The 26,049-nt window shown below is 41.8% G+C and overlaps 2 protein-coding genes across 4 annotated transcripts in view; one reads left to right on the top strand and one right to left on the bottom strand.

Annotated features, from left to right (window-relative positions):
* Positions 1 to 10,535, bottom strand: part of WWOX (WW domain containing oxidoreductase) — a 1,139,839-nt gene extending 1,129,304 nt beyond the window's left edge. Inside the window, exon 1 of one of the 2 annotated variants that reach the window (XM_056526118.1) lies at positions 10,398 to 10,535. The gene's annotated coding sequence lies outside the window, so the exon portion shown is untranslated. The other variant, XM_056526119.1, reaches the window with a different exon arrangement.
* Positions 1 to 26,049, top strand: part of LOC130276570 (uncharacterized) — a 103,735-nt gene that overhangs the window by 24,012 nt on the left and 53,674 nt on the right. The window contains exons 1-2 of one of the 2 annotated variants that reach the window (XM_056526116.1): positions 10,473 to 10,611; positions 10,697 to 11,350. In XM_056526116.1, the coding sequence (XP_056382091.1) occupies positions 10,886 to 11,350 (465 nt within the window). In that variant the 5' untranslated portion in view covers positions 10,473 to 10,611; positions 10,697 to 10,885. Of the gene's footprint in view, positions 1 to 10,472; positions 10,612 to 10,696; positions 11,351 to 26,049 lie in introns of those variants that run through there. The other variant, XM_056526115.1, reaches the window with a different exon arrangement.

Genomic DNA, 26,049 nt, shown 5'->3' with positions numbered 1-26,049 from the left:
ATTCCTGGTCACCGGGTCACTATAGACCCGTAATGACCCGGAATCGCGCAAATCGCAAGTGTGAATTCACTTGCGATTTGTCACGATCGCCGACATGGGGGGGGTCTAATGACCCCCCTGGGCATTTGCACGGGATGCCTGCTGAATGATTTCAGCAGCCATCCCGCTCCGATCCCCGCCCGGCGGGGACCGGAACTGCCCATGACGTAGCTGTACGTCATGGGTCCTTAAGACCCAGGGTGTTGGGATGTTGGGATGTACCGTTACGTCATGGGTCCTGAACGGGTTAATACTATCTGCCCCTAGGGCAATAACATCTGCCCTGCACCTCACACCCCGCCATTACCACCTTGTTATAAGACACTTTGCTATTTACTTGCTGTTAAAATTCTCAACCTTTATATGTTTATGTGATTGAAAAAACGGCCACTAGGTGGCTCTGTTCTGTTCCCTGCGCAAGTCAAACAGTTAGTTTGATCTCCAGCCGGACTTGTAGAAGTCCGAACTCAGGAAGTGTGTGCGGGGCATGGCGATGCACAGCTCTCACAGGCTTCAGTGACATCGTGCCTGCTGGGGAACGCCCACTTTCTCCAGGAGCTCAGACAATGTGAGCAAAGGGAACAGAGCTTTTTTATTTATTTTTTTATTTTTAGGGCAGGAGGAGTGTTAGGAGTAGTTAGTGAATATAATCTGAGTTAGTTTAGAAAATATGGTTTGATGATATGTACTCTTTAACTTCCCCGGAGCACCCCTTTAATGTAGAAAACTACATCCACTGGCCTTTTTTTCTTTTCTTTGGTGCATCTGTTCAATTGCTTGTTAATGCAAATAGCTAATCAGTCGATCACTTGGCAGCAATGCATTTAAGCATGTAGATATGGTCAAGACAACTTGCTGAAGTTCAAATCGGGCATCAAAATGGTGAAGAAAGGGCATTTAAGTTACTTTGAACACTGCATGGTTGTTGGTGCCAGATGGGTTGGTATTTTAGAAACCACTCATATACTGGAATTTTTCCGCACAGCTATTAGAGATTTATAAAGAATGGCCCGAAAAAGACAACATTTTTAGTTAGCAGAAATTGTGTGGACGAAAATACCTTACTGATGTCAGAGGAGAACGGACATACTAGTTAGAGATGACAGAACAGCAACCGCAATTAACACAAGCTCAGTTATCCCATGAAGAATAAAGGCAGTTCTTATGGCAAAAGGGGTCCAACCCAGTTCTAGCAATGTGTACCTAATAAAGTGCATCAATATAATCATGAGGTTTTTTTCTGTCTCAGAGCAGTGCTTGTGCAGCATGAACATGAGTGACAGTAAAACCTTCTGCAAGAGTGGGCAGAGGTCTAGATTTAGACAGTCACTGAGGAAAAATGACAGGTGGCTTTGAGAGCAAGAAAGGCCTGGTGCCTGCGAAAAAAGTACATGGAGGTGAAGTGTGAGACTGGAAATGGAGAAAGGAGCCTCTGGAGAATAATTTGCAAGGGAGCTTTTAACTGTGTATCTAGAAGATTGTTTAGGCCCCAGTAAGAGCCCTATTACATAGAGAAATTGTCAGCTGAACAGGCTGATGTTATAGGACACAAATGTAGAAAAAAAGATACATGGCTGCACATCTACATTTTGTACGTTGATCTATTGATTCTCAGCACAAATACAAGAAATAACATCATGTAGTTAGTATACATATTAATAAATATGTACAAGGCCACATGCCACTTTACGGCCACCTGATTTAAGTAGGTTCCTAACTTGAAGGAAAATTGTCAGATTTTTTTTCTCGCACTATACACAGTATTGGTGGATAGTGCGGGAGACGCTGATTAAAACGAGCCCTACCTTACCCGGATCCGCCCGGCTGTTCGCCCGCAATTGTAGTTTTATTCTATGTGTATATCTTGCTGTAACTGGCACGGGCGGGGCTTCTGCAGATTAACTGGCACTGATGTCAGCACCGCTTATGAATATTCATCCCCCCTCCCTCCAGATAGGAGCAGAGAAGAGAGGGAGAACGGGAGGGAGGGGGGATGAATATTCATAAGCGGCGCTGACGTCAGTGCCAGTTAATCTGCAGAAGCCCCGCCCGTGCCAGTTACAGACAGATCTACACATAGAATAAAACTACAATTGCGGGCAAACGGACGGCGGATCCTGGTAAGGTAGGGCTCGTTTTAATCAGTGTCTCCCGCAGTATCCACCAGTACTGTGGATAGTGCGGGAGAAAATATTTGACCAATTTAATAAAGCCGAGTACCGATACTTTTAATTTTAAGTACTCGCCGATACCAATAACCAATACTTTTTTCAATGTCATGTGACAGGGTTTTTAATGGGAAGGGGTTAATTCACATTTATTTATTTTTTTTAACACATTTTGTTTCCACTTTTTTAGTCCCCATAGGGGACTATTACATGCAATCTGTAGATGGTATACACTGATCAGTGTTATTGGCACTCCTTTACTAATGCCTGCCATGGCTGGCAGCAGTAAAGGAGCGACAATCGGATGCACGGAGCAGGGTAAGGGACCTCCGGCCGTCCCCTCAGCTGATCAGGACACTGCAATTTCACCACGATGATCCCGATCAGCATCCCTGAGCTAACCGGCAGGATCTCAGGACTTTTAGACGCCACAATCAACTTTGATTGTGGCATCTAAAGGGATAATGCGGGTCCCGGCTATGATGTGCGCTCAGCTGCTAAGCATACTGAATAACTCGGGATACCGGCCGGTATCAGATTAGGTATCAGAGACATTTGCATGAGTACAAGTACTCGTGCACATGTGCAGTAACGGTATTGGGACTAAATTCACTAAATAGAGGTTTCCAGGGTTTAAAAAAAAAAAAAAATACTTGACAGATGTCTTCCAAAAACTACACAACGCCGGTTTGTGTGCAGTTTTGCAGTTGAGCCACATGCGATCATTCTTCATCCTTCTGAGATGCAGAGTGGCTTTTTCATGCCCTCCGCATATCTGCTCAGTACTCCGGCCGGCCAGTGATATGAATAGAACATCACTCATTCATATTTCCCTCTGAGAGCGGGGATTGGCTGCAACCATCTGGCCAATCCGCACTCTGGGCGGAAAATAGGAATGAGTGATGTGAATTCTATTCACATCACTGGCCGGCCCGAAGTATAGTGCAGATATGCGAGCGCTGTATAGAGCCGCTCCGCATCTCTTTATGGACGATCACATTGGGTGTCAGGAGTGACACCCAGGGCGATCAGTCTATTAGTGCAGGAACTACTACTCCCATCATGAAGCAGTGTGTTCCATGCTGGGAGTAGTAGTACTGCCTAAAAAAATATTAAATTAAGAAAAAAAGTGAAAAACACACTTTATTAAACACATTATTAAAAGATATTACCAATAAAAAGTTTAACAAAATTTATTTAAAAAAATATAGTATTTTTACATTTAAATGGCCCCTTTCTACATTTTTATTATTGTCGGCTACGTTTTTAGTTCCCTGCTCGCCCACATAAATTGATCCCTGTTTAAAAATTAATAAACATTTTTTTATATAAAAATTATACATTTTGTTAAATACATTTTTTTTTTATATCCCTACTGCATCCTTTTCTGCAGAAAAAATGCAAGAGAAAAAAAAACGCCAAACACAGGAACATGTTGTGGCGGTTTTTCTGGCATTTTTTTTTCTGTTTTTTTTTTTTTTTTTTTTTTTTCTGGGCCAGAAAAAAAACCAAGTAGAAACTTAAGCTTAACGCAGTTGAGTAGTCACATAGACTTGTACTTGCAGCTACGTGCAGATGTTTGGGAAAGGCTCTTATAAAAATAGAAAACTACAACAATGCTATAAACTATTTGACAGCATTTGCTTTGATATCCAATATAGAAGCAGTCAAATTAAAATAGTTTTCTATTATTATCTCCCCATTTGTAAGATATGAATAGGCAAGAATTTCGATCTTGGTGGTCAACATATTTTTTACACACTAGCCCTAAAGGCGCCTGACATGTTTAGTCACCAAAACATTCCCACACCCTAATTCCAGCACTCCAGGGGGCATTTCACATGAGGCTATTTTTATAATGCAAGGCAATCTTTGCTAAGCACATTTACGGACTTTTTCTCTGAAGGATGCTATCTATGATCCATATCTCCACATGTTGCAGACTTTTTCCACAGGGAAACTTACATCCCATCCTTTTAAAATCCATGTGAACTTGTGTTTCTCCATGAAATGTTGCAGGGGTGAAAACCACGGTGAATCTTCAGCAACATGCAGATTTTACTGTGGATTCAGTTCACATTTGTGGACAAAGTTACTATGTGTGGATCTTTTTTATTAAAGCGAATGGCCTTACCTGAGGCACAGAGACCTGCAGGCTGTTATTCTTCTTGGATATTCTCTGACATTTTTTATGCATACAAATTAAACTATGTATATGTGTATGTTTCAACATCACTTTCAAACGGCTGTAGATATTTCAGTGAAACTCTGTAAACACGTTACTTATGTCAACTAAAAATATAGAATAGTTAAATTAACTCTAACCCTACCCCATTTGCGAGGGTCAGGGATTTGTCTGAAGTCCAATGCAAGTCTATGGGACTTCCAATACCTAACTCCACAAGCTCCTCTCTGCATCTCCTGGTGAGTGTGACCTTTTTTTTTTTTTTTTTTTTCCATTTTTGTTCACCGTTTTTGTCCAAAAAACTCGCATCACAGGGTCCTCAACCACAATCTCTTCATCACAGCTCAGTCCAACCTTACTCCACAAGCTCCGCATCTCCTGGTAAATATGTCAGTCTGGCTTGCAAGACACGCCTAGTAAATACATAAATGTGAACTGGTCACAATGTCCGTTCTTTCTGCTAACTTTCCCCATGTAAGATCTTGAGTCTTCTTCACTAGTCTGGAGTCTTCTTCAAGGATTCTACACTTATTAAAAATGTGTTGGATATAGCAGAAATAGTAAACTGTGTAATATACCACTATAGTGAATTCCCAGTCTATGTCCTCCTTTATAGTACAGGGACTCTTTTTGGATGAAAGCAGATGCAATGTAGGCTGAATTTACTATCATAAGAAGATATTTTTATGTATGGTAATGGAAGTGGTCATGGTGTGGTGGAAATTTTTGTCCCTGGTATAGGGTTGTTATTGGTCTGTGTATAGTTATTTTTATTTAATAAGTGTATAACTATATAATTTAGTTGCTGCAATAGTAATATGTCATCCTGGCGAACCGCTGACAACCTCACCATTCTATGCAGTGGGGAAAGCCGGGGCCCTGTTCTGGAGATCATGAAAAGTCCAAGTGATCAGACCCCCCCCCCCCCCCCCCCACAATCAGACACTTATCCCCTATTGCTGGAGCACCCCTTTAAGAAAATCGAAGAACAATGCTAACTGTGGAATCTGAAAGTGGCTAGACAGAAGGGCATTGTCACCCCATCACCTCAAATATTGCATTTGGAGATCATGGGGAATCCCAGCGACCAGCCCCCATGATTAGACACTTATCCCTTATTCTGTGGGTAGGGGATACGTTTCTAATTGCTGGAGTACCCCTTTAATATCATGGTAACCTGGTGACTGGGATTTGGCCAGCACTAATTTAATTAGTTCTGCCAAGAAAAGACTTGACTTAAAGCTGCTGACGGGAAGTCATACATACGTGATGTCCACGTCATGCAGCTTGCATAACCTATAAACATTGTTGAAGCTCCCAGCTGCTGCAAGTGACCAGGGGGTGGGCTCTTCTTGTTAGATGCCCATAGCTTTCTGCATTGAGAGTATTCCAGGCCCCTCCTCTTAGCAATGACTGATAGCTTGAGCATCCAATCAGGAGATCAGTCATAGGTGAAGAGGTGTCAGGAATGCTCTGAATGCAGAAAGCTCTGGGCACCTAACAAAAAGAGTCTGTCTCCTGGGCACTTGTGGGCGGCAGCCAGGAGCTTCAGCGTTTATCACAGTCATACAAACTGCATTACCTGGACATCAGGTATGTAGGAACTCCCCTCCCTGATCTCTGTATAGACTTGTTAGCAGGTTTAATAGCTCTCTAACAGTCCTCCTATAATAAACACAACCACACTATAATGATGTTCCCGTGGTGATCATTTATATTCATTTTGCGTCATACCCTCTAATTCCAGATATGGGATATATATTTAAAATATTTTGTTTTTTCGAATTTGTTTAACTTCAAAACACTTGAACATGTGAAAGGATTTTCTGTCTGAAAAATGTACTGTGCTATAATTGTCAAAATGAATTTTATGGTCTCTTGCTTATGAAGTTAGCTCTCATACCTCCCTAATTTTCTAAAATGGTAAGTGAGAGTACAGACTTTCTGTTGCTTTTAGCAGAATAAACATACAAAACCCTTGAATGTTGTAGTTACAATTAAAGGATTACAAGAATAAACAACCACTGATTTAAACACAGTGAAACCTCTCCAAAAACCACCTCTTTGAAAAGACCAAACCCTGACCTAGACCAGATTTTATGTAACATATTTTCTCTCTTTCTCTTCCACATTTATTATGCATTCTTTAAGATGTCCACCTCCCCTAGATGACCACTTTTGGGCAATTTTGCGTGGCCTCAAAGAGATTTCATTGTAATATAAAGGTGTATTTTAGTAGTCATTGCATGAGATCATAGGTATAATAGATTATCTTAAATAATGTGTCATTTATTGAGCTCATCAACGCCTATAATAATCAAACTCTATTATTTGGTCATTGTTGCAAGGAGTTGTTTTAAAGGGGTACTCCACTCCCCAGTGTTCGGAACATATAGTTCTGAACACTGGCGCTGGCTTCAGGGGTCACCAGGTCATGCTCCGACCCCTTGTTGCAAGTCTATGGGAGGGGGTGTGACAGCTGCCACGCCCCTCCCATAGACCTACATTGAGGTGGCGGGGGCGTGACGTTACGAGGGGGCGTGGTGACCCCCAAAGCTCATGCCAGTATTTGGAACTAAATGTTCCGAACGCTGGGGAGTGGAGTACCCCTTTTAAGGGAATCTGTCATGTTACAAAATGCAGTGCAGTCTGCAGGCACCCCGTCTTGGAGAAAAATAAGCTGAGCATATATTTTTTATTTTTTTTTTGTGGGGAAAGATTTAGCAGAACAAGGAATGTTTATTAATTTACTCAATTATTGACAGCTATATATGTGCACTCCTACTGGGTATGCTGTCAGTCACTGAGGAAAACCTCCCACTGGACTTCTAAACCCCCAATGAGCATAGGTTTAAATACCAAAGTTAAAAGTTCTCAATATTTTTCCTCAAATATGTATATCAGTCCCCAGAAAGGACTGCATTGTAAAAGTGATATGTGTGACAAGAGTATTTCCAAAACCCAAATAGTAGAGCTGCAACTACAGGATAGGGGATAACTAGCGGACATTGGGGCCCAGAATGAACAGAGCCCAAAGTGCATGAGCAGCCAACCCTTCATTCATTCTCTATTAATTGTTCGAAGATTGCTGAGTCTTTTGTTATTTCTATTTTCTGAATTTTCTGGGATTATTATAGTACTCCTGTACTTTTCACCATATTTTTCCATACCCATACCAATTTTTGTAAAAAAAAGTGCCAAATGTCAGATCTGTGACTGTTGGACCCGAACACACATCTAAGGGTGTCGATACAGTTAAATTCAGGAAAACCAGGTTTGAACCTCACTTTTGCCAAATTCCCTAACCAGTCTGTTTTGCAATATCAGTGCCTCTTTCCTGTTTTTTTTTCTTATCAATAACATATTGACAACAACTTAAATGGGCTTTCCCAAAATTATACCGTTCATTCATTAAAAAAAAGTCTTATGGATGTGGACCCTGATTCTTGGACCCCACTGTTCCAAGAAAAGACCATTAGTGTATAGGTGTTTTACTTCATTGCAATGAATGGGAAATAAGTAATTAAAAGCAAAAGACTATTGGGATAGTCCTCAGAAGATCCTGGCTTGCTGGGTGTTTTATGTTGCTTCAACCTACAGTATGTGGGTCTTCTGGAATAGCTATTCAAACGCAAAGGGAGGCGGATTTACAATCCCTGTGCCTGGCATATCTGACAGAAAGTTGCTAAATTTTTGCTCAAACAGCTACTTTGCACCAAAATTTTGAGTCTGTACAAAGTTGGTATAGTGTCATGTGAAAGGGAAGCACGGTGGTTTAGCTGTTTGTACTGTTGCTTTGCAGCGCTTGGTTCCTGGGTTCAAATCCAACCAAGGACAACATCTGCAAAAAGATGGTATGTTCTCTTCGGGTTTGTGCCAGGTACTCTTATTTCCTCCCACACTTCAAAACATAATGAAAGGTTTAGATTGTAATTCCCAATGGGAAAAGGGACCAATCTGAGTACAGTGCTGCTGAATCTGTGTGTGCTACATAAATAAAAAAAATTATTATTATTAAAGGGGTGTGATGTTACACCCATGCAAACAGGCATTAATTGTAGCTGTGATCAGAGATGCCACAGATTCAGGATTTATGTAGAGGCGTGCGTCTCTACATAGATCCAGTGTGCCCATGCAGTGGTGGGGGATTATTTAAGACTGGCATGTGAGATGTGGGTCTTGGTAAAATCTTTGTATCCTTGAATATCTATTATTCATCTATTGTTTATGGATTTTTTCTGGACTTTTATACCATGTTGTAACTCTTGACACGTTAACAGTCAGGTGTTTGTCTAGATAACATACTCTTCTAGATAACAGAAGACGCACCTTCCTTTTGACTTTTGACATCTTTAGCATACTGAACTACCAACTGAAAACATAAGCACATGGCTAAAAACTCTACAAGTCCACAGAAGATGGAAAATACTCTTTATAATGATTAATAGTTAAGTGTACAGTAAGGTTTGAAGGAAAAACTGATTTTCTGTGCATGTTCAATATTAAGACAGATTGCAAAGAATGCAAACCTATACATTACTAGGTGTACATGTAACTTTTTCCAGGGTTCAAAATGCTGATTTATATGTAATAAACCATTGACTGAAATAAAAATAACTGTTTGTATACCTTTCTTGGAATTGATAGGTATAGTAAACATCTGACTTAGGGCACAAAATAAGAAAAATGTAGTTAAATACCAGATTTTTAAAATGTTTCTGTTTTTACTGCTGCAAGGGAAATTGTTTTACATGTCTCTGAATAATATAGATAGCTTTAGCTTTTCATAGCCCTCTAGCAACCCTCAATAAACATTACTATGGAACCTTTTTTTATTTTTTATTTTTATCATACATTTATTACTGTTGAGTTTACAACTGTGGAGTATACCTTCTGTGTTCTGCGACCTTTGAATGGTCAGCTGTTGCAAAATGACAACTCCAAGCATTCTCTAACATACTTAGGCTTTGATAAGCTTTCTAGTTTTATAGCAGCTGGAGAGCCACAGGTTGGATACTACTACTATAGGCTTACAGTATCTCAACATCTTATAGAGGTAAGTGCCATGTAACAGACACTTGCAGTCTACAAGAAATTATTGCTGGTGCTCCAAGACTACTGGTTTTGGTAATAAAGTACTTTATTTAAGGGGTTGCTCCGGTGGCTGGGAAACTTTAGGAGGGCACCTGTAGTTGGGTAACTTTGGAAAGCACAAGGCATTTTGGGGAGCACATGTTGCTGGGGTATATTAGGGAGCATGTGTTGCTGGGGCATTTTGGGGAGCACCTGTGGCTGGAGCATTTTAAGGGAGCACCTGTGGCTGGGGCATATTGGGGAGCATCTGTTGATGGAACTTTTTGTGGAGCACCTATGGCTGGGACATATAAGGGAGCACCTGTAGCTGGGGTATTTTGGTTCGCAACTGTAGCTGGGGCATTTTGGTTCGCACCTGTGGCTGGGGCACGTTATGGAGCACATGTATCTGGGGAACTTTGGGGCATACTGCTACATGCAGTTAGCTACCTACAAGTAGTTGCAAGAATTTATGTTGCATCCTTTCCAGTTGTTTTTGAATCTTGATGTGACAAGGGTGCCTACCTATTTACCATTATGTTAAAGGGTATTTGAGTCCAGGCACCTGCGTTGGCCTCACCAGCCCACAATCCCTGTAGCCACTTCTGCTGCCTCTCGAATGAAACATGAGAACAAATGTTGTGTGCATATGTGACAGCATCTCAGCTCTGCAAGTAATAAAATTGTACCTGGTTTCTTTGTTGTTGAAAGGAGGATTAACCCCTTTAGTCTGGTCAAGTGCATATGTATCAATTTCACCTTTAAAATGAACTGCGTGGGAAATGAGCCCCCAGTAATATTCCTTAAGCAGCTCGAGAATGTCTGCCTGTAAACTGCTTGCAGATAATGCATGCAAATGTGCACATTGCAGTTTACAGTCTTGGTAAACAACGCAGTACTCTTATGATTCAGCAATGATTGTCAGGCCTCACCAGCACTGCAAAGGTTAAGGTCACCAGATGATATTTGCTGAAGATCCTTTTCAGAAAATTGGCTCCAGAGAGGAGAAAGGCTCATCCTGTGATTTATGTGTAGTCTGATCCAAACTCACAAGCCACAGCGAGAGAGAGGAATATAATGTATTCTGAAGCTGATGAGAACCAGCAGCCAATGGGAAGAAGTCAATTGTTAATGAATAGAAGAGAGGTGGAGGATATTCCTGAAGTGTATAAGTAGTTAAAGATACTGTAGTGGTGCATGATCGTAATCATTGTCTCTTTTCTCATGACAGGGACGCCAGCAAATATGCAACCAGCTTTTTTTTATGGAGAGAGATAGTATCTGATCCGACTGACTCAGGCATTTGATTATGAATCATCTAACACAAGCTTGTGGCTGCGTGGTGTTCCAAATGAAGGCTGTATGGTGCAAATCTGGGAGACTGAGATACTAAAGAACTGGAGCAGCTGCATCTGAAAGGATGGAGAGGGTAAAAGGTCACCTAGACGATGGGCAAGAGGCTCAAGAGCGTCTTGCTATGAATACAGCAATAAACACGCTAATAGTTGTCCTTGTGTACATTGTGGTCAAGGTGAGCATGGATGGAATCCGTCAATGGAGAGCAAAGGTATCTGTCTTAGTGGTGGGTGCCGGACCCATTGGATTAACAGCTGCCTTGGTGGCTGTTCGCTCAGGTAAAGTGCTTCATTTGACCATTCTGGATGAGCGCTCAAGGACGTCTCTGCTCTGTCGGCCACAGCAGATCGCCCTGGATCCAAGGAGCGTCAAGTTTCTCCTGGCTTTGGGGGTTGACTTTGACAATATTGAAGGATGTTGGCACAATGACCACTTCTTCACCAAGATTGGAGTTTTCCAGGAGCATCTTCTCAGCATTCTGGAGCAACGAAAGCAGACACTAGATATTAGGATCTTGCTGGGAACCAAAGTAAGTTCTATAGCTGATATGTATAATGTCATAAACATGAAGATGTAGCAGAGCTGAATTTAGCAGTTAATTTTTTTTTGCATATTCATTATATTCATTTTGGTCTTGTATAAGGCATCAGAAAACGCATTGTGATATCATGACGAGTTACGCCATGTCGCCCTCAGCTCTGCTCCATCTGACAAACTCAGCTATACTATATCTGATTGTGTTATAGCTAAGATTAACATCCTTTACCAATAGTAGGTCATGGTCTCAGTATCTAAATGTGATATCTCTTTGGTCTAAATGTAGTATTTAATGCAGTTTAATCTAAACAAAATAACAAAATGATGTAGAATGTTTTCCCTTGGAACAATAAAACACACCTAACTATGTATGATCTAAAGTGAGTCCAGCTCTGTTCACTGCTGTCCAAACACTATAAACATTAGTGTGATGTGCCATTATGTTTATATAGTCAGCATATGATGTACATATGGACAGTGTTGAACAAGGGTGGAATTACATATATCAGAGCCGCATGTTGTAATCAGTATGGACACATGACTGACTAGTGTTTACACCCATAAGGATTTTAGAAAATCACACTATTCAGGCACTACTCTTTTGTAATGTGAATGTACATTTTATAGGGGGACACATACAATATCACACAATATTATCATTGTGTTCATTTTTGTTTTGCTCAACATAATGGGGCAGATTTATGAAATCAGAGGAAAAGTTGCTGAGTTGCCCATAGCAACCAATCAGATCGCTTCCTTCTTTTTGGAAAAGGCCTCCGAAAAATGCAACAAGCAATCAAATTGGTTGCTATGAGCAACTCAGCAACTTTGACTCTGGACAGGTTTTGATAAATCTCCACCAATGTGTTGCAATTTTGAAACTGTATCTTCTCTTATAAATAGAGCTTACTCTATTGACTGTCAGTGCATGCTGGGAGTGTTAGTTTTGCACTACCAGCCAAGGTCAAAGACCACTGTTATAAGTTATTAATGTTTAAATTACTTGGATCCCAAATGAATAAAATAGTTGTCTTATCAAGTACAGGGACTCTTAAAGTATTGATGATGGCCATTCAGATGAATAGTTGTCCTTTTAATATCAGCATGGCTACAGTCTACTACAATGGGAGCATTATCAATTCTGGAGAGATATTTCCAAAATATTTGTTATTCCCATTGGACTCTAGACTTAAAGTGTCCCTGTCATTTAGAAAAATGTCAGGAAGACATGTCAACAGTTTTGATCGCTCGGGGTCTAAGTGTTCAGAACCTGATCCAAGTGATCAAAACTTTTGATGTCTGTCTGACATGTCAAAAGTATTTATTTCTAAATTACAGGGACGTTCACATGGCTGTTTAATGAGTAGACCAGGATTGAAAAACGTATCCCCTCTCCTAAGGATAGGGGATAAGTTTCAGAACGCGGTGGGGGGGTCCAACCGCTGAAGCCCCTCCCCCCGCCATCTCCCGTACGAGGCCCAGTCTCTCCGGCTTGATAGCTCATGTCGACCACCGCATGAGGCGGTGTTGATCCAGAGGAAGGCAAAAACCCCTGAAAGAGTTGGATGCCAATTGCCCCATGACAGAGGTAAAATTTATTCCCGAGCCCAATATGGCGATCAGAATAAATCCCTGGATCAACGTTCTATTTCCATAATCTAGTATCCATAACCTACTCTAATGTTATTACTCTTAGAAAAACATCCAGGCCATGTCTCACTGCTCTCATAGTAAAGAATCTCTGTCTGTGATGAAGGTGAAACCTTCTTTCCTTTAAATGTAGAGGATGCCCCCTTGTTATGGTTACCGGCCTAGGTATAAAAAGATCACTAAGAAGATATCTGTATTGTCCATTCATATATTTCTACATTGTAATCAGATCGCCTCTAAGACGTCTTTTCTCGAAACTATGAAAGAAAGGAAGCACAGAAAAAATGGGGGTTCTGTCTCATGTAGAAACATGATAAAAATGATAAAAAGGTATTTTTAAAATGACACAAGCCTCTGCTATTATATTGTACTGTAAGGGTTGTAAGAATCGGGGGTGGGAGGGGGTCGTAATAATGTGGCACAAAATATGACATATTTCAGACTGCTCAAAACAGCCAGTAAAAAGTGTATGGGTTTGTAGCCATAACATGTCTTACATTTATATTCATGTATGTGCATAGCAGAGTGGCATGAGAATAGATGGTAAGATGTGTAAAAAAGATAAGTTAACATTGCTCATTCTGTCCAGGTGTTGTTATATGAATGGCTAAAACATATCAAAGTGGGAATTATGTGAGGTCCAGGCATGCAAATGGCTCTGGAATGTCAGGACCGGAGTATTGTCAAATTCAGGTGATGTTTGTGCAATGAGATCTGTTACACTTCCCATGGGAACAGGACTTATCTTTTTCTCACCCTTGACGTTACTTCTTTATATTCTAATATTGCACACCATTTGGCTCTAAAAACCACAGCCCATTATCTACGAGCAGCCAATAAACGAAAAGAAAAACAAATATCCTTCCTCCTAAATGGACTTGAATTCATACTCACTCATAATGTGTTTACCTATAACAATTCCGTCTATCACCAAAAAAAGGGACAGCCATTGGGACAAGAGTAGCCCTCAGTTACAGAAATTTGTTGATGGGCATTTTTGAAACTGAATTTATATTCAATTCCCTGTTCTTCATACCTCACATCAAGTACTACAAAGGTACATTGATGATTTGTTCATCATTTGGAAGGGAAATCAGGACCTAGCCCATTGCTTCATCCACCACCTGAACGACAACCAATGGGGACTAGAATTCTCCCCCACTTTGGACCCAAAATCTGTGGTATTCCTGGATCTTAATGTTAGCCATCAACAAGGAAAAGTCATTACTTTCCTACACTTTAAGAAAGTCAATATGAACAGTTTTTTGGACTTTCATAGCGCACACCACAGAAAATGGCTTTTCCAAGAATATACCATTTAGCCAATACAGGAGGATTCGCAGAAACTGCACTAATAATGGGGACTACAGAAGGCAATCAAAGTTTTTACAAAAGAGATTCCTGCAGAAAAATTACCCTCCCAGAATCCTAAAAAAGCCTATACCTCCAACATAGCAGTGGAACAAACAACTAGAGCTGCAATGATTATTCGATAAAATTGATTACATTTGATAACGGCATTCGTTGTTGACTAATTCCGTTATGGGGGGTATCTGCAGAGCATTGCACCCTAGTGTCATCTACAGACACTAGGGTGCAGTGCTCTGCACATACCCCCCCATGGGTATAGCAGTGTGTGTGTGTGTGTGTATGTGTGTATATATATGTATATGTATATGTATATATATATATATATATATATATATATATATATATATATATATATAATATATATATATATATATATATATATATATATATATATACACACTGCTATACCCATGGGGGCATGTGCAGAGCATTGCACCTTTGTGTCTATATTAGAGATACAGGGGTGCAATGCTCTGCACACACTGCTATACACATAGGGGTATATGCACAGCATTGCACCCTTGTGTCTGTAGTACAGACACTAGGATGCAATGATCTGCACATACTACCATGTTTATAGCAGTGTGTATGTAGTACACACTTACACTACTATACACATGGGGGTATGTGCAGAGCATTGCATCCTAGTGTCTGTACTACAGACACAAGGGTGCAATGCACTGCATATACCCCTATGTTTATATCGGTGTGCAGTGCATACTGCTATACATATGGAAGTATGTGCAGAGCATTGCATCCTAGTGTCTGTACTACAGACACTAGGATGCAATGCTCTGCACATACCCCCATGGGTAAAGCAGTGTTTATGTAGTACATATACACTGCTATACACATGGGGGGGGGGGGGGGTGCAGAGCATTTGCACCCTAGTGTTTGTAGTACTAGAGGGTCTGTACTACAGATATGGGTTAGGTGCAATGCTCTGCAGTCTGCACATACCCCATGTGTATAGGAGTGCTATATAAAAAGTGTAAAGTTAAAAAAAATTTAAGTAAACCGTTCCCCCCCAAAAAAAATTAGCTCCCCCTTTTCCTTTTGCTATACAAAAAAAGTTAAAATACTTTTTTTTTTTTACATATCTGATACTGCCGCATGGCTAACTGTCTGAACTATTAAGATTAAATGATAGTAAATCATTAACATTTTATTTTAGTAGTTCAGACAGTTACCTATGCAGCAATATCAAATTTACGCTGGTTTCTGTACAGGATCATTAATAATGCTGTACAGCAATCGGCGTAAACATGAAAAAATATAAGTCCAAAATTGCTGCTGTTTGGTCACATCACATGCTAGAAACTTTTAATATGGCCATTGCACATGATTTTTCATGTAGAATCAGCTGAACCCCTTTTTTTTGGCATTTTGATGTTTTTTTCGAATAATCGATGAAATGATCGTCAACTAATCGATTATTAAAATAATCGTTAGATCCAGCCCTACAAAAACTCTATTACCATCAAATCAACCCATTGAAAGAACACCCAACCAAACACATTCTTACAATTTCATCAAGACCTATAATTAAGACCACCATCTTATCAGAAAAATTCTAGAAAAACACTGGGGATTATTATTCTTGAATCCCATCCTCAAGAACCTTATCCCCAAAAGACCCGGACCAACCTTCCGAAGAGTTCAAACCCGGTTTTATAATTACCTGTTCCCCGGGTCCGCGCTACTTCTGGCTCCTGCGGCGTCCTGCGCTGTTGCTGTGCGCTGCGCAATGACGAGTGACGTCCTCAACACGACATCACCGTCAGTGGCCCAGCGCACAGTGACCGCTCAGGACGCCGCCGGAGCCAGAAGTAGCGTGGACCCCGGGAATAGGTAATTATAGAACTGGGGATGGGGGAGGCAATGCGGCGGCAGTCTCTGGCCAAAGGATACGCAGGGAGAGGCAATCGGGCAGCGGCGGCGGTCTCTGGCCCCTCAAAAGCCGTTGCAGTTTTTTATTTAAAGCGCCCACTTTGAATCATTGTTCTGCGGTGGCTTCTGTGGGGCCAGAAACAGTTTATAAGGGTATACCCGCACACACACGCACCTTAATTTTACCAAGGATATTGGGGGGGGGGGGGAAATAAAATGCACGGAATAGCGGTATAAGTTATCGGCCTGAAAGTTCACGGGGTGTCAGTGTCGGCTCTAAAAAATCAATTACGGTCGATCCCTAGTTCAAACCATTAAAAACATTCTAGCGCCAAGACGCTTGAGAAAAAATAAGACAGCAAAAACTTCAACCCTCCCAGGAGCATACAAATATGGTAACAAAGGCTGTTGTGCTGCAAGAGCATTGTACATGGCATAAAAACGTTCACATCAAAGAACATATCCTCGGTATTTAATATAAAAACACACCTGGACTGTGGATCCACATGCGTGGTGTATCTTATAGAATGTCGCTGTGGTCTCCACTATATCGGCAGGACGGCCCAGACACTGAGGAAGAGGCTGAATGGACATAGACACAACTGCAGTGTGGGCTATTTGAAACGCTGTGTCTCACGACACCTATCAGAAGAACACAATAAGGACTTTTCCTACCTCAGCTTTACCCCTATCGAACAAATTCCAGAAGACCAGGATAATAGACAAGTTGTGTTAAACAGGCGTAAAGCCTTCTGGATTTATAAACTCAAATATCTGGTGCCAGATGGCCTCAATGAATGTATTGAATTATGAACCCTTTTTTAATTTTTTTTTTTGTTTTTTGTTTTTTTTAGAATAACTCAAACTAGAGTCACCAGTCCCATCCAGACCCACCCACCCTTTCACGTAATGTCCCCCCCCCCCCCAGTCTCCTTCCACCTTAGGTGTGCCTCCAGCTATTCATAACTCCTGTGTGCTCCTCGCAGTGGCAATCTACTGCTACAAGCAGCCACACAGGGACAAGCGAGTTGCCGCACGCTTGCGCAGTGTACTCAGACATCGCGGCTGCTCTGAGATGTCTGTGAGTACACTACAAGTGCGTGCAGTTACTTGCAGGTGCCTGTGTGGCTGCTTGTAGCGGCGGTTTGCCAATGTGAGCAGAACATGGGGGTTGGGTACAGATGGAGAAAATTACATAGTATGAACAAGCCCTTACACTGTTACACCTAATTAAGGGCTCAAGAATTGGTGCATGATCCTTCTATTGATGTTCTTTAATCCCTGTGTAAGGCACTGCCCCCTCAGACTACACTAACCATAACACAATGGATAAACTTTCACCGGAGTGCTGCTTTAATAGATTACTCAATCTGCCTGACAACAAAATCAACCAATCTGCCTCAAGCCAAAACTCTGGTTTTACCCATGGCAACCAATCACAGCTCAGCTTTCATTTCACCAGAGTCTGCAAGATATAAAAGCCGAGCTGTGATTGGTTGTTATAGACAAAACCAGACAGTTTTGGTTTCAGGCAAATTGAAAAATCTGGGCCTACGACTTAAAAATCTCTTGATATATTGACTATACATTCAAGTAGCTAGAAAAAAGTGAAGCTAAAATAGGAAAGTGACAGGAGAGCTGTGATATTTGGGTGGAGTACTGGAATGCGGAATTGTGTATCTGCCTGGCTGTAGCATTATTCTAAGAGACATCTGTAAGCTTTAGCCTCGGCATCTAGGATCCTGGCGATTGATAGGACGATTCAGCTGTTCGTGCTCAGTATATGTCACCATAGAAACAAGAATGCTTGAACCTTTTACCTTTTGTCTTTTTATGACTAATATTAATAGCTTGAAATATCTTGCACATATTCAATAGTTACAAGCCTTACCCTTTCAGAGCCCTCTATGAACAGATGCTGGTTAGTACAGAATTTTGATGATACTTGGGTTTTCTATAGCTGGATATCTGGTTACACATAAGCCCTGTGCTTCATGACTATTCTACAAGTCCTCAATATTCATATTTAATATGCATCACAAGCTAAATTTAGTGCTTAGTCCAAGGGCCACCCCTCTGATGAACCTGAGTCTTGTCAGTAGCCATGTGCTTTAAAAAAGAAAAAAAAAAGTGTTATCCAGGAATAGACAGAACTAATTTCTTTCAAAAACAGCTCCACACCTGTTTCCAGGTTGGGTGTGGTATTACAACTTGGCTCCATTGACTCCATCCTGGAGACAAACAGGGAACATTTTTTTTTTTTTGAAAGAAACTAGCTCTTTCTTTATATTCCTGCATAACCCCTATAACACCAGAGATCCACAATAATAGAGGTACACAATGTACTAGCCTCCATTGGTAATATGTTAATCGCCTTCTTCGTGCAGTGAAGGTGGGACCTAGCATACCCAGCATCCCTGCCACCACCCCCTCTGCCCTTATATGACCGCTCACTTCATAAATATTCATAAGATCCCCTTCACTCATGCGAGTGCAAATTGGATGGGCATATTGGAGCAGAGGAAGAAAGCGGGGATGCTGGGTATGTTGGGTCCCGCCTCCATTGCGCAAAGCATAGTATATAATTCATAGTTTATCTTAGTAACAGCAGCATGGATCCAGGTGAGTATTAGATGATTGTAATCCGGTTAACTCTGTGAATTGGGTTTAGTGCTGGTGAACCAGTTGTCAATTTCCCTTTAAATGTTCCCTTGCTGCTTCATCTGGGATAGTCATGTGATTTATTCCTGGTAATCTTGCAGTTTTTCTGGGAAAATTGTGCAGCCATTGACAAGTGCATGTGGCCATGGTTTTGAACACGTGGCAGTCACAACGTGGGCAAGCACCATAAGGGAGGTCATGAAGACTCCAATTTTGCTGTCTATATTGTGGGATGTTATACATTGTATGTTATCTGTGCAGAGGTTTCAAGCGATTCTAAAAGAGGAGCTCATCCAGGATTTGGATAGAGGTATACACTGTTTTTACAGGAGCAGCACTGTCAGACTTGTCGTTTAGCTTTGCCCTCAACAGTGAACAACCCTTGTTTTGTTTATTTTTGTTCATTAAATGGGGTCATTTTGGCAGAGAGCACATATAGTAACAACCTTTATTCAGATGAGTTTAAGCTTCATATATTGTGCCTTAAATAGATATACCCTAATACCAGGGTGGGAAAAAAAAGGGGAACACCCACAAGTAATACATATTCACCCTTACAATTTGCAAATACTTTCACATCCAGTGACCATATAGTGGTAGATACCACTGCATAAGTGTTTACAGTTACATCCAATGACTCACAGTTGATGTCTTCTCTAATTGACGTCTTTCACTTTTCCTTTTCTTCACTATCCTGCCTAGACTGGCATGAAAATTTCTCCCGGTCAAGACATGTCTCCGCAGAACCTGCCAGACAAAAAGTTTAGGCTTCTTTTCTCCAGTTCAACTATACAATCTCTCCATGTGTATTCCCCACACAGTAATAATGTCCACATTGTGCCGCCATATAATTGTAGGCCCCCACTGTGTGCACATATATAGTTGTGGGTCACTCTGTGCCCCATACAAAATTGTAAGCCCCCCTCTATGCTCTCATAAAAAGTTATAGGCCCATTCTTTGTCACTGTATAGTTGTATGCCCGTCTGTGCCATATATAGTTGTATGCCCGTCTGTGCCCCTATATAATCAAAATCTGGTCACCCTGCCTAGACATATACAGCCCCGCTTCAGTGCTCTACTGCTTCTCTGGTCTGAGGTCGAGACCTATTGCTAGTCCCCTGGACTAGAGAAGTAGTGGAGCACCGAAGCTGACATAAGTTACCGGCCTGCTTGTTCTCCTCCAGGTTCCAGGGGCTCTGAGCCGACATCCTCCTGCATCCTCTCCTCTGGATGTGATGTCACTGACATTAGGGGTGGGATTTTAGTGGACATGCCTGAGCGCTGCACATGGCTATCTCTGTCATCTCTAGTACAGTGTTGTCAGCAGTCACTTTAAGAGCAGTGACCATGGGATATAACAGAAAAAATGGGACATCTGTGCATCTCCCCCAAAAATGTTGGGACACAGGGAATGCAGTCCCAAAGTAGTATATTTTCTGGTAAAACTGGGATGTCTGGTCACCCTGCCTAATACATAATTCTTGCTAGGCTTGTAGACACCACAATATGTCTACCACTATGGGGAAACTCCTACTAGTGATATTGTGAGGTTGGCACTATAGGGCTTACTGTAGGTCTACCACTGCATTCTCTTTTGTGGTTTAGAAGGTGTACTTGGAATGTTTTAGGATAATTAACATTACATTTTTTTTTCTTACAAATTAAAGCTGCTTCCCCAGAGTATTCACATTCATTATTTATCTGTGCGCCAGGATTCAACATTCACCATTTTTCTTCCTCTGTCTCAACCTTGCATAGAAATTTTCCAGTGTTTTCAGCATGCTTCTTAGAATACACACTTGCAGACTGTTATCCAACCTCACATAACTTCATGGAAAAATCCTAAACTGAAAGAACTGTGATACACTCACATCTGGAAAATCACTAATCATCTGGAAAACTTTCTAGAAATAGAAGGGTGGGTTCTATAGATCATAATTATCTGCTATATATATATAAAACTCAATGTGTGTACGTATGTACAGCTGAAGTATCTCCTGATCTTAACATTATCAAACCACTATTACTCAGTACAGTACAGGATAAGTAATGTAATATATGTACACAATGACCACACCAGCAGAATAGTGAGTGCAGCTCTGGAGTATAATACAGGATATAATTCAGGATCAGTACAGGATAAGTAATGTATGTACACAGTGACCCTACCAGCAGAATAGTAAGTGCAGCTCTGCAGTATAATGCAGGATATATCTCAGGATGAGTACATATATCTCAGGATAAGTAATGTAATGTATGTACATAGTGACTCCACCGGCAGAATAGTGAGTGCAGCTCTGCAGTATAATGCAGGATATATCTCAGGATGAGTACATATATCTCAGGATAAGTAAAGTAATGTATGTACATAGTGACTCCACCGGCAGAATAGTAAGTGCAGCTCTGCAGTATAATGCAGGATATATCTCAGGATCAGTACATATATCTCAGGATAAGTAATGTAATGTATGTACATAGTGACTCCACCGGCAGAATAGTAAGTGCAGCTCTGCAGTATAATGCAGGATATATCTCAGGATCAGTACATATATCTCTGGATAAGTAATGTAATGTATGTACATAGTGACTCCACCGGCAGAATAGTAAGTGCAGCTCTGCAGTATAATGCAGGATATATCTCAGGATCAGTACATATATCTCAGGATAAGTAATGTAATGTATGTACATAGTGACTCCACCGGCAGAATAGTGAGTGCAGCTCTGGGGTGGAATACAGGATGTAACTTAGGATCAGTAATTAAATGTATTTATACAGTGACTCACTCCACACCAGCAGAATAGTGAGGACAGTCCTGGGAGTACAACAGAGTATAGAGGATGAGAATGTAACTCAGGATCAGCAGATTAAGTATATATCTTATATTGCAGTACTTAGATATACCGTTGCCACCTAACCTTTACCTATAAAAACTTTGAAAGTCTCCCTCCCAGGCTCTCTTAATTCAGTGGTGGCACTTTCTCCTCTCCCGTCTGCTCCGCTTTGGCGAGGTGAGGGGCCTGTTTAAGCAGATTTGCCTACTCACGTACAATTTTAAGCATAGAAGACTTCTTCTCTATCACTTTTTCTTTTCTTCTCCATCCGGCACAAACCATCATGAAGGCTTTGTCACCTGCCACAAACCTGCAGAATTTGCCAGACAAACATTTTAGACTCCTTGTTCCAGCACCATCCTCAACTCTATACAAACTTCCTATCTGTATAGCCCCACACATTAATAGTGTTCAATTTGGGCCCAATATGGTAGTTAGGCCCCTCTGTGCCCCAATATAGTTGTTATGCCCATATAGTTGTTGAACTCGCCTCTATGCCCCCCTATAGTAGTATACCTCTCTCTCTGTTCCTTAATCTATAATATTAGGCGCCCTCTGAGCTTCTGTATAGTATTTAGCCCCCTCTGTGCTTCTGTATAGTATTAGGCCCCCTCCGTGTCCCTGTATACTATTACCCCCTCCGTTCCCCTGTATATTATTAGGCCCACTCTGTGCCGCTGTATAGTATTAGGCCCCCTCCGTGCCCCTGTATAGTATTAGCCCCCCCCCCTTGTGCCCCTGTATAGTATTAGGCCCCCTCCGTGCCGCTGTATAAAATCCTACTTAGGCTATGTTCACACATTTAAAAAAAAATTAGCAAAAACTTTCAAAGGCTGCAAATACAAAAAATAGCCAAAAAAGGACATGCTACTTCATTTTACGGCCCTAATATTTATGTTCAGCTGAACTCAATATTAACCCCTTCCCGCAGAATGTCATATATAAACGCCGGGTTGTGCAGTGCGTTCGCGCATCCCGGCGTTTATAAATGACACTCAGTTAACCCGGCGATGCGCAGCATCGCACGGGTTAACTGGCAGAAGTCCCGCTGTTTCCAGCAGGGGACAACTTCTGCTTCACCCCCAGGACCATCAATTGATGGTCCTGGTCAGCGATCACTGTGATTGGTCCCTGTGGACCAATCACAGTGATCTGGGGTGAAAGTTCAGATCCCCCGCACTGCCCGCCCCTGGAAGTCGGGCAGAACGGGGGACGAAGGCTGCAGGGGCTCGCGGGGACCTGCGGCATTCGGGGGGGGGAACACGTGGGGACCGGCGGACTTACCTGGAGCAGCGGCAGGACCGAGGATCAGCGGCAGGACCGGCCACGTGGACGAGCAGCGACGGGTAAGTATGTAGTCCTCAGAGGCAGCAGTGAAGATCTTCACTGCTGCTTCTAGGAGTCTGAAAACTACAACTCCCAGCATGCCTAGACAGCCTTTGGCTGTCTGGGCATGCTGGGAGTTGTAGTTTTGCAACATCTGGAGGGCCCCAGTTTGGAGACCATTGTATAATGGTCTCCAATCTGTGCTCTTCCAGCTGTTGCAAAACTACAACTCCCAGCATGCACTGACTATCCAGGCATGCTGGGAGTTTTAGTTAAGCAACATCTGGCCCTTCAGATGTTGCCGAACTACAACTCCCAGCATGCCCTTCAGCTGTCTGGGCATGCTGGGAGTTGTAGTTTTGCAACAGCTGGAGACACACTGGTTGGGAAACATTGTTTCTAACTCAGTGTTTCCTAACCTGTGTGCCTCCAGCTGTTGCAAAACTATAACTCCCAGCATGCACTAACAGACCATGCATGCTGGGAGTTGTGGTTTTGCAACAACTGATGCAAGCCCCCCTCCGCCCCGCCACCCCCGTGAATGTACAGGGTACATTCACATGGGCGAGGCTTTTACAGTGGGTTTCTCGCATCTTGAGATGCAGCTAATTTTGCGCTGGGAAACTCGCTGTAATCCCCCGCCCATGTGACTGTACCCTAAAAACACTACACTACACTAACACAAAATAAAACAAAAAGTTAAAAACACTACATATACACATACCCTTACACAGCCCCCCTCCCCCAATAAGAACGTCCGGTACACCACTGTTTCCAAAACGGAGCCTCCAGCTGTTGAAAAACAACAACTCCCAGTATTGTCGGACAGCCGTTGACTGTCCAGGCATGCTGGGAGTTTTGCAACAGCTGGAGGCACCCTGTTTGGGAATCACTGGCGTAGAATACCCCTATGCAAATCCCTAATTTAGGCCTCAAATGCACATGGCGCTCTCACTTTGGAGCCCTGTCGTATTTCAGGGCAACAGTTTAGGGCGACATATGTGGTATCGCTGTACTCGGGAGAAATTGCGTTACAAGGTTTGGGGGGCTTTTTCTTCTTTAACCCTTCGTGAAAAGGAAATGTTGGAGTCTACACCAGAATGTTAGTGTAAACATTTTTTATTTTTTACACTAACATGCTGATGTTGCCCTATACTTTACATTTTCACAAGAGGTAAAAGGGAAAAAAGCCCCCCAAAATTTATAACGCAATTTCTCCCGACTACAGAGATACCCCATATGTGAGCGCAAAGTGCTCTGGGGGCGCACAACAAGGCCCAGAAGGGAGAGCGCACCATGTACATTTGAGGTGATTTGCACAGGGGTGGCTGATCGTTACAGCGGTTTTGACAAACGCAAAAAAAACAAAACCCCACATGTGACCCCATTTCGGAAACTACACCCCTCACGGAATGTAATGAGGGGGGCAGTGAGAATTTACCCCCCACAGGTGTCTGACGGATCTTTGGAACAGTGGTCCATGAAAATGAAAACTTGTACAGCCCACTGTTCCAAAGATCTGTCAGACACCAGTGGGGGGCAAATGCTCACTGTACCCCTTGTTACGTTCCTCAAGGGGTCTAGTTTCCAAAATGGTATGCCATGTGTGTTTTTTTTGCTGTTCTGGCACCATAGGGGCTTCCTAAATGCGACATGCTCCCAGAGCAAAATTTGCTCTCAAAAAGCCAAATATGACTCCTTCTCTTCTGAGCATTGTAGTTCGCCCATAGTACACTTCAGGTCAACTTATGGGGTACCTCCATACTCAGAAGAGATGGGGTTACAAATTTTGGGGGGTATTTTCTGCTATTAACCCTTGCAAAAAGGTGAAATTAGGGGGGAAACACACATTTTAGTGGAAATTTTTTTTTTTTTTTTACATATGCAAAAGTCGTGAAACACCTGTGGGGTAATAAGGCTCACTTTATTCCTTATTACATTCCTCAAGGGGTCTAGTTTCCAAAATGGTATGCCATGTGGATATTTTTTGCTGTTCTGGCACCATAGGGGCTTCCTAAATGCGACATGCCCCCCGAGCAAAATTTGCTCTCAAAAAGCCAAATATGACTCCTTCTCTTCTGAGCATTGTAGTTCGCCCATAGTGCACTTCAGGTCAACTTATGGGGTACCTCCATACTCAGAAGAGAAGGGGTTACAAATATTGGGGGTATTTCCTGCTATTAACCCTTGCAAAAAGGTGAAATTAGGGGGGAAACACACATTTTAGTGGAAATTTTTTTTTTTTTTTTTACATATGCAAAAGTCGTGAAACACCTGTGGGGTATTAAGGCTCACTTTATTCCTTGTTACGTACCTCAAGGGGTCTAGTTTCCAAAATGGTATGCCATGTGAGGGTTTTTTGCTGTTCTGGCACCATAAGGGCTTCCTAAATGCAACATGCCCCCCAAAAACCATTTCAGAAAAACGTACTCTCCAAAATCCCCTTATCGCTCTTTCCCTTCTGAGCCCTCTACTGCGCCCGCCGAACACTTTACATAGACATATGAGGTATGTGCTTACTCGAGAGAAATCAGGCTACAAATATAAGTATACATTTTCTCCTTTTACCCCTTGTAAAAATTTAAAAATTGGGTCTACAAGAACATGCGAGTGTAAAAAATGAAGATTGTGAATTTTCTCCTTCACTTTGCTTCTATTCCTGTGAAACACCTAAAGGGTTAAAATGATGACTGAATGTCATTTTGAATACTTTGGGGGGTGCAGTTTTTATAATGGGGTCTTTTGTGGGGTATTTCAAATAAGAAGACCCTTCAAATCCACTTCAAACCTGAACTGGTCCCTGAAAAATAGTGAGTTTGAAAATTTTGTGAAAAATTGGAAAATTGCTGCTGAACTTTGAAGCCCTCTGGTGTCTTCCAAAAGTAAAAACTCGCCACTTTTATGATGCAGACATAAAGTAGACATATTGTATATGTGAATAAAATTTTTTTTTATTTGTA

This window comes from Hyla sarda, chromosome 6 (assembly GCF_029499605.1).
Source record: "Hyla sarda isolate aHylSar1 chromosome 6, aHylSar1.hap1, whole genome shotgun sequence".
NCBI lineage: Eukaryota > Metazoa > Chordata > Amphibia > Anura > Hylidae > Hyla > Hyla sarda.
The sequence above is the reverse complement of the archived record's forward strand: the minus strand, read 5'-3'. Positions and strand labels throughout refer to the sequence as shown.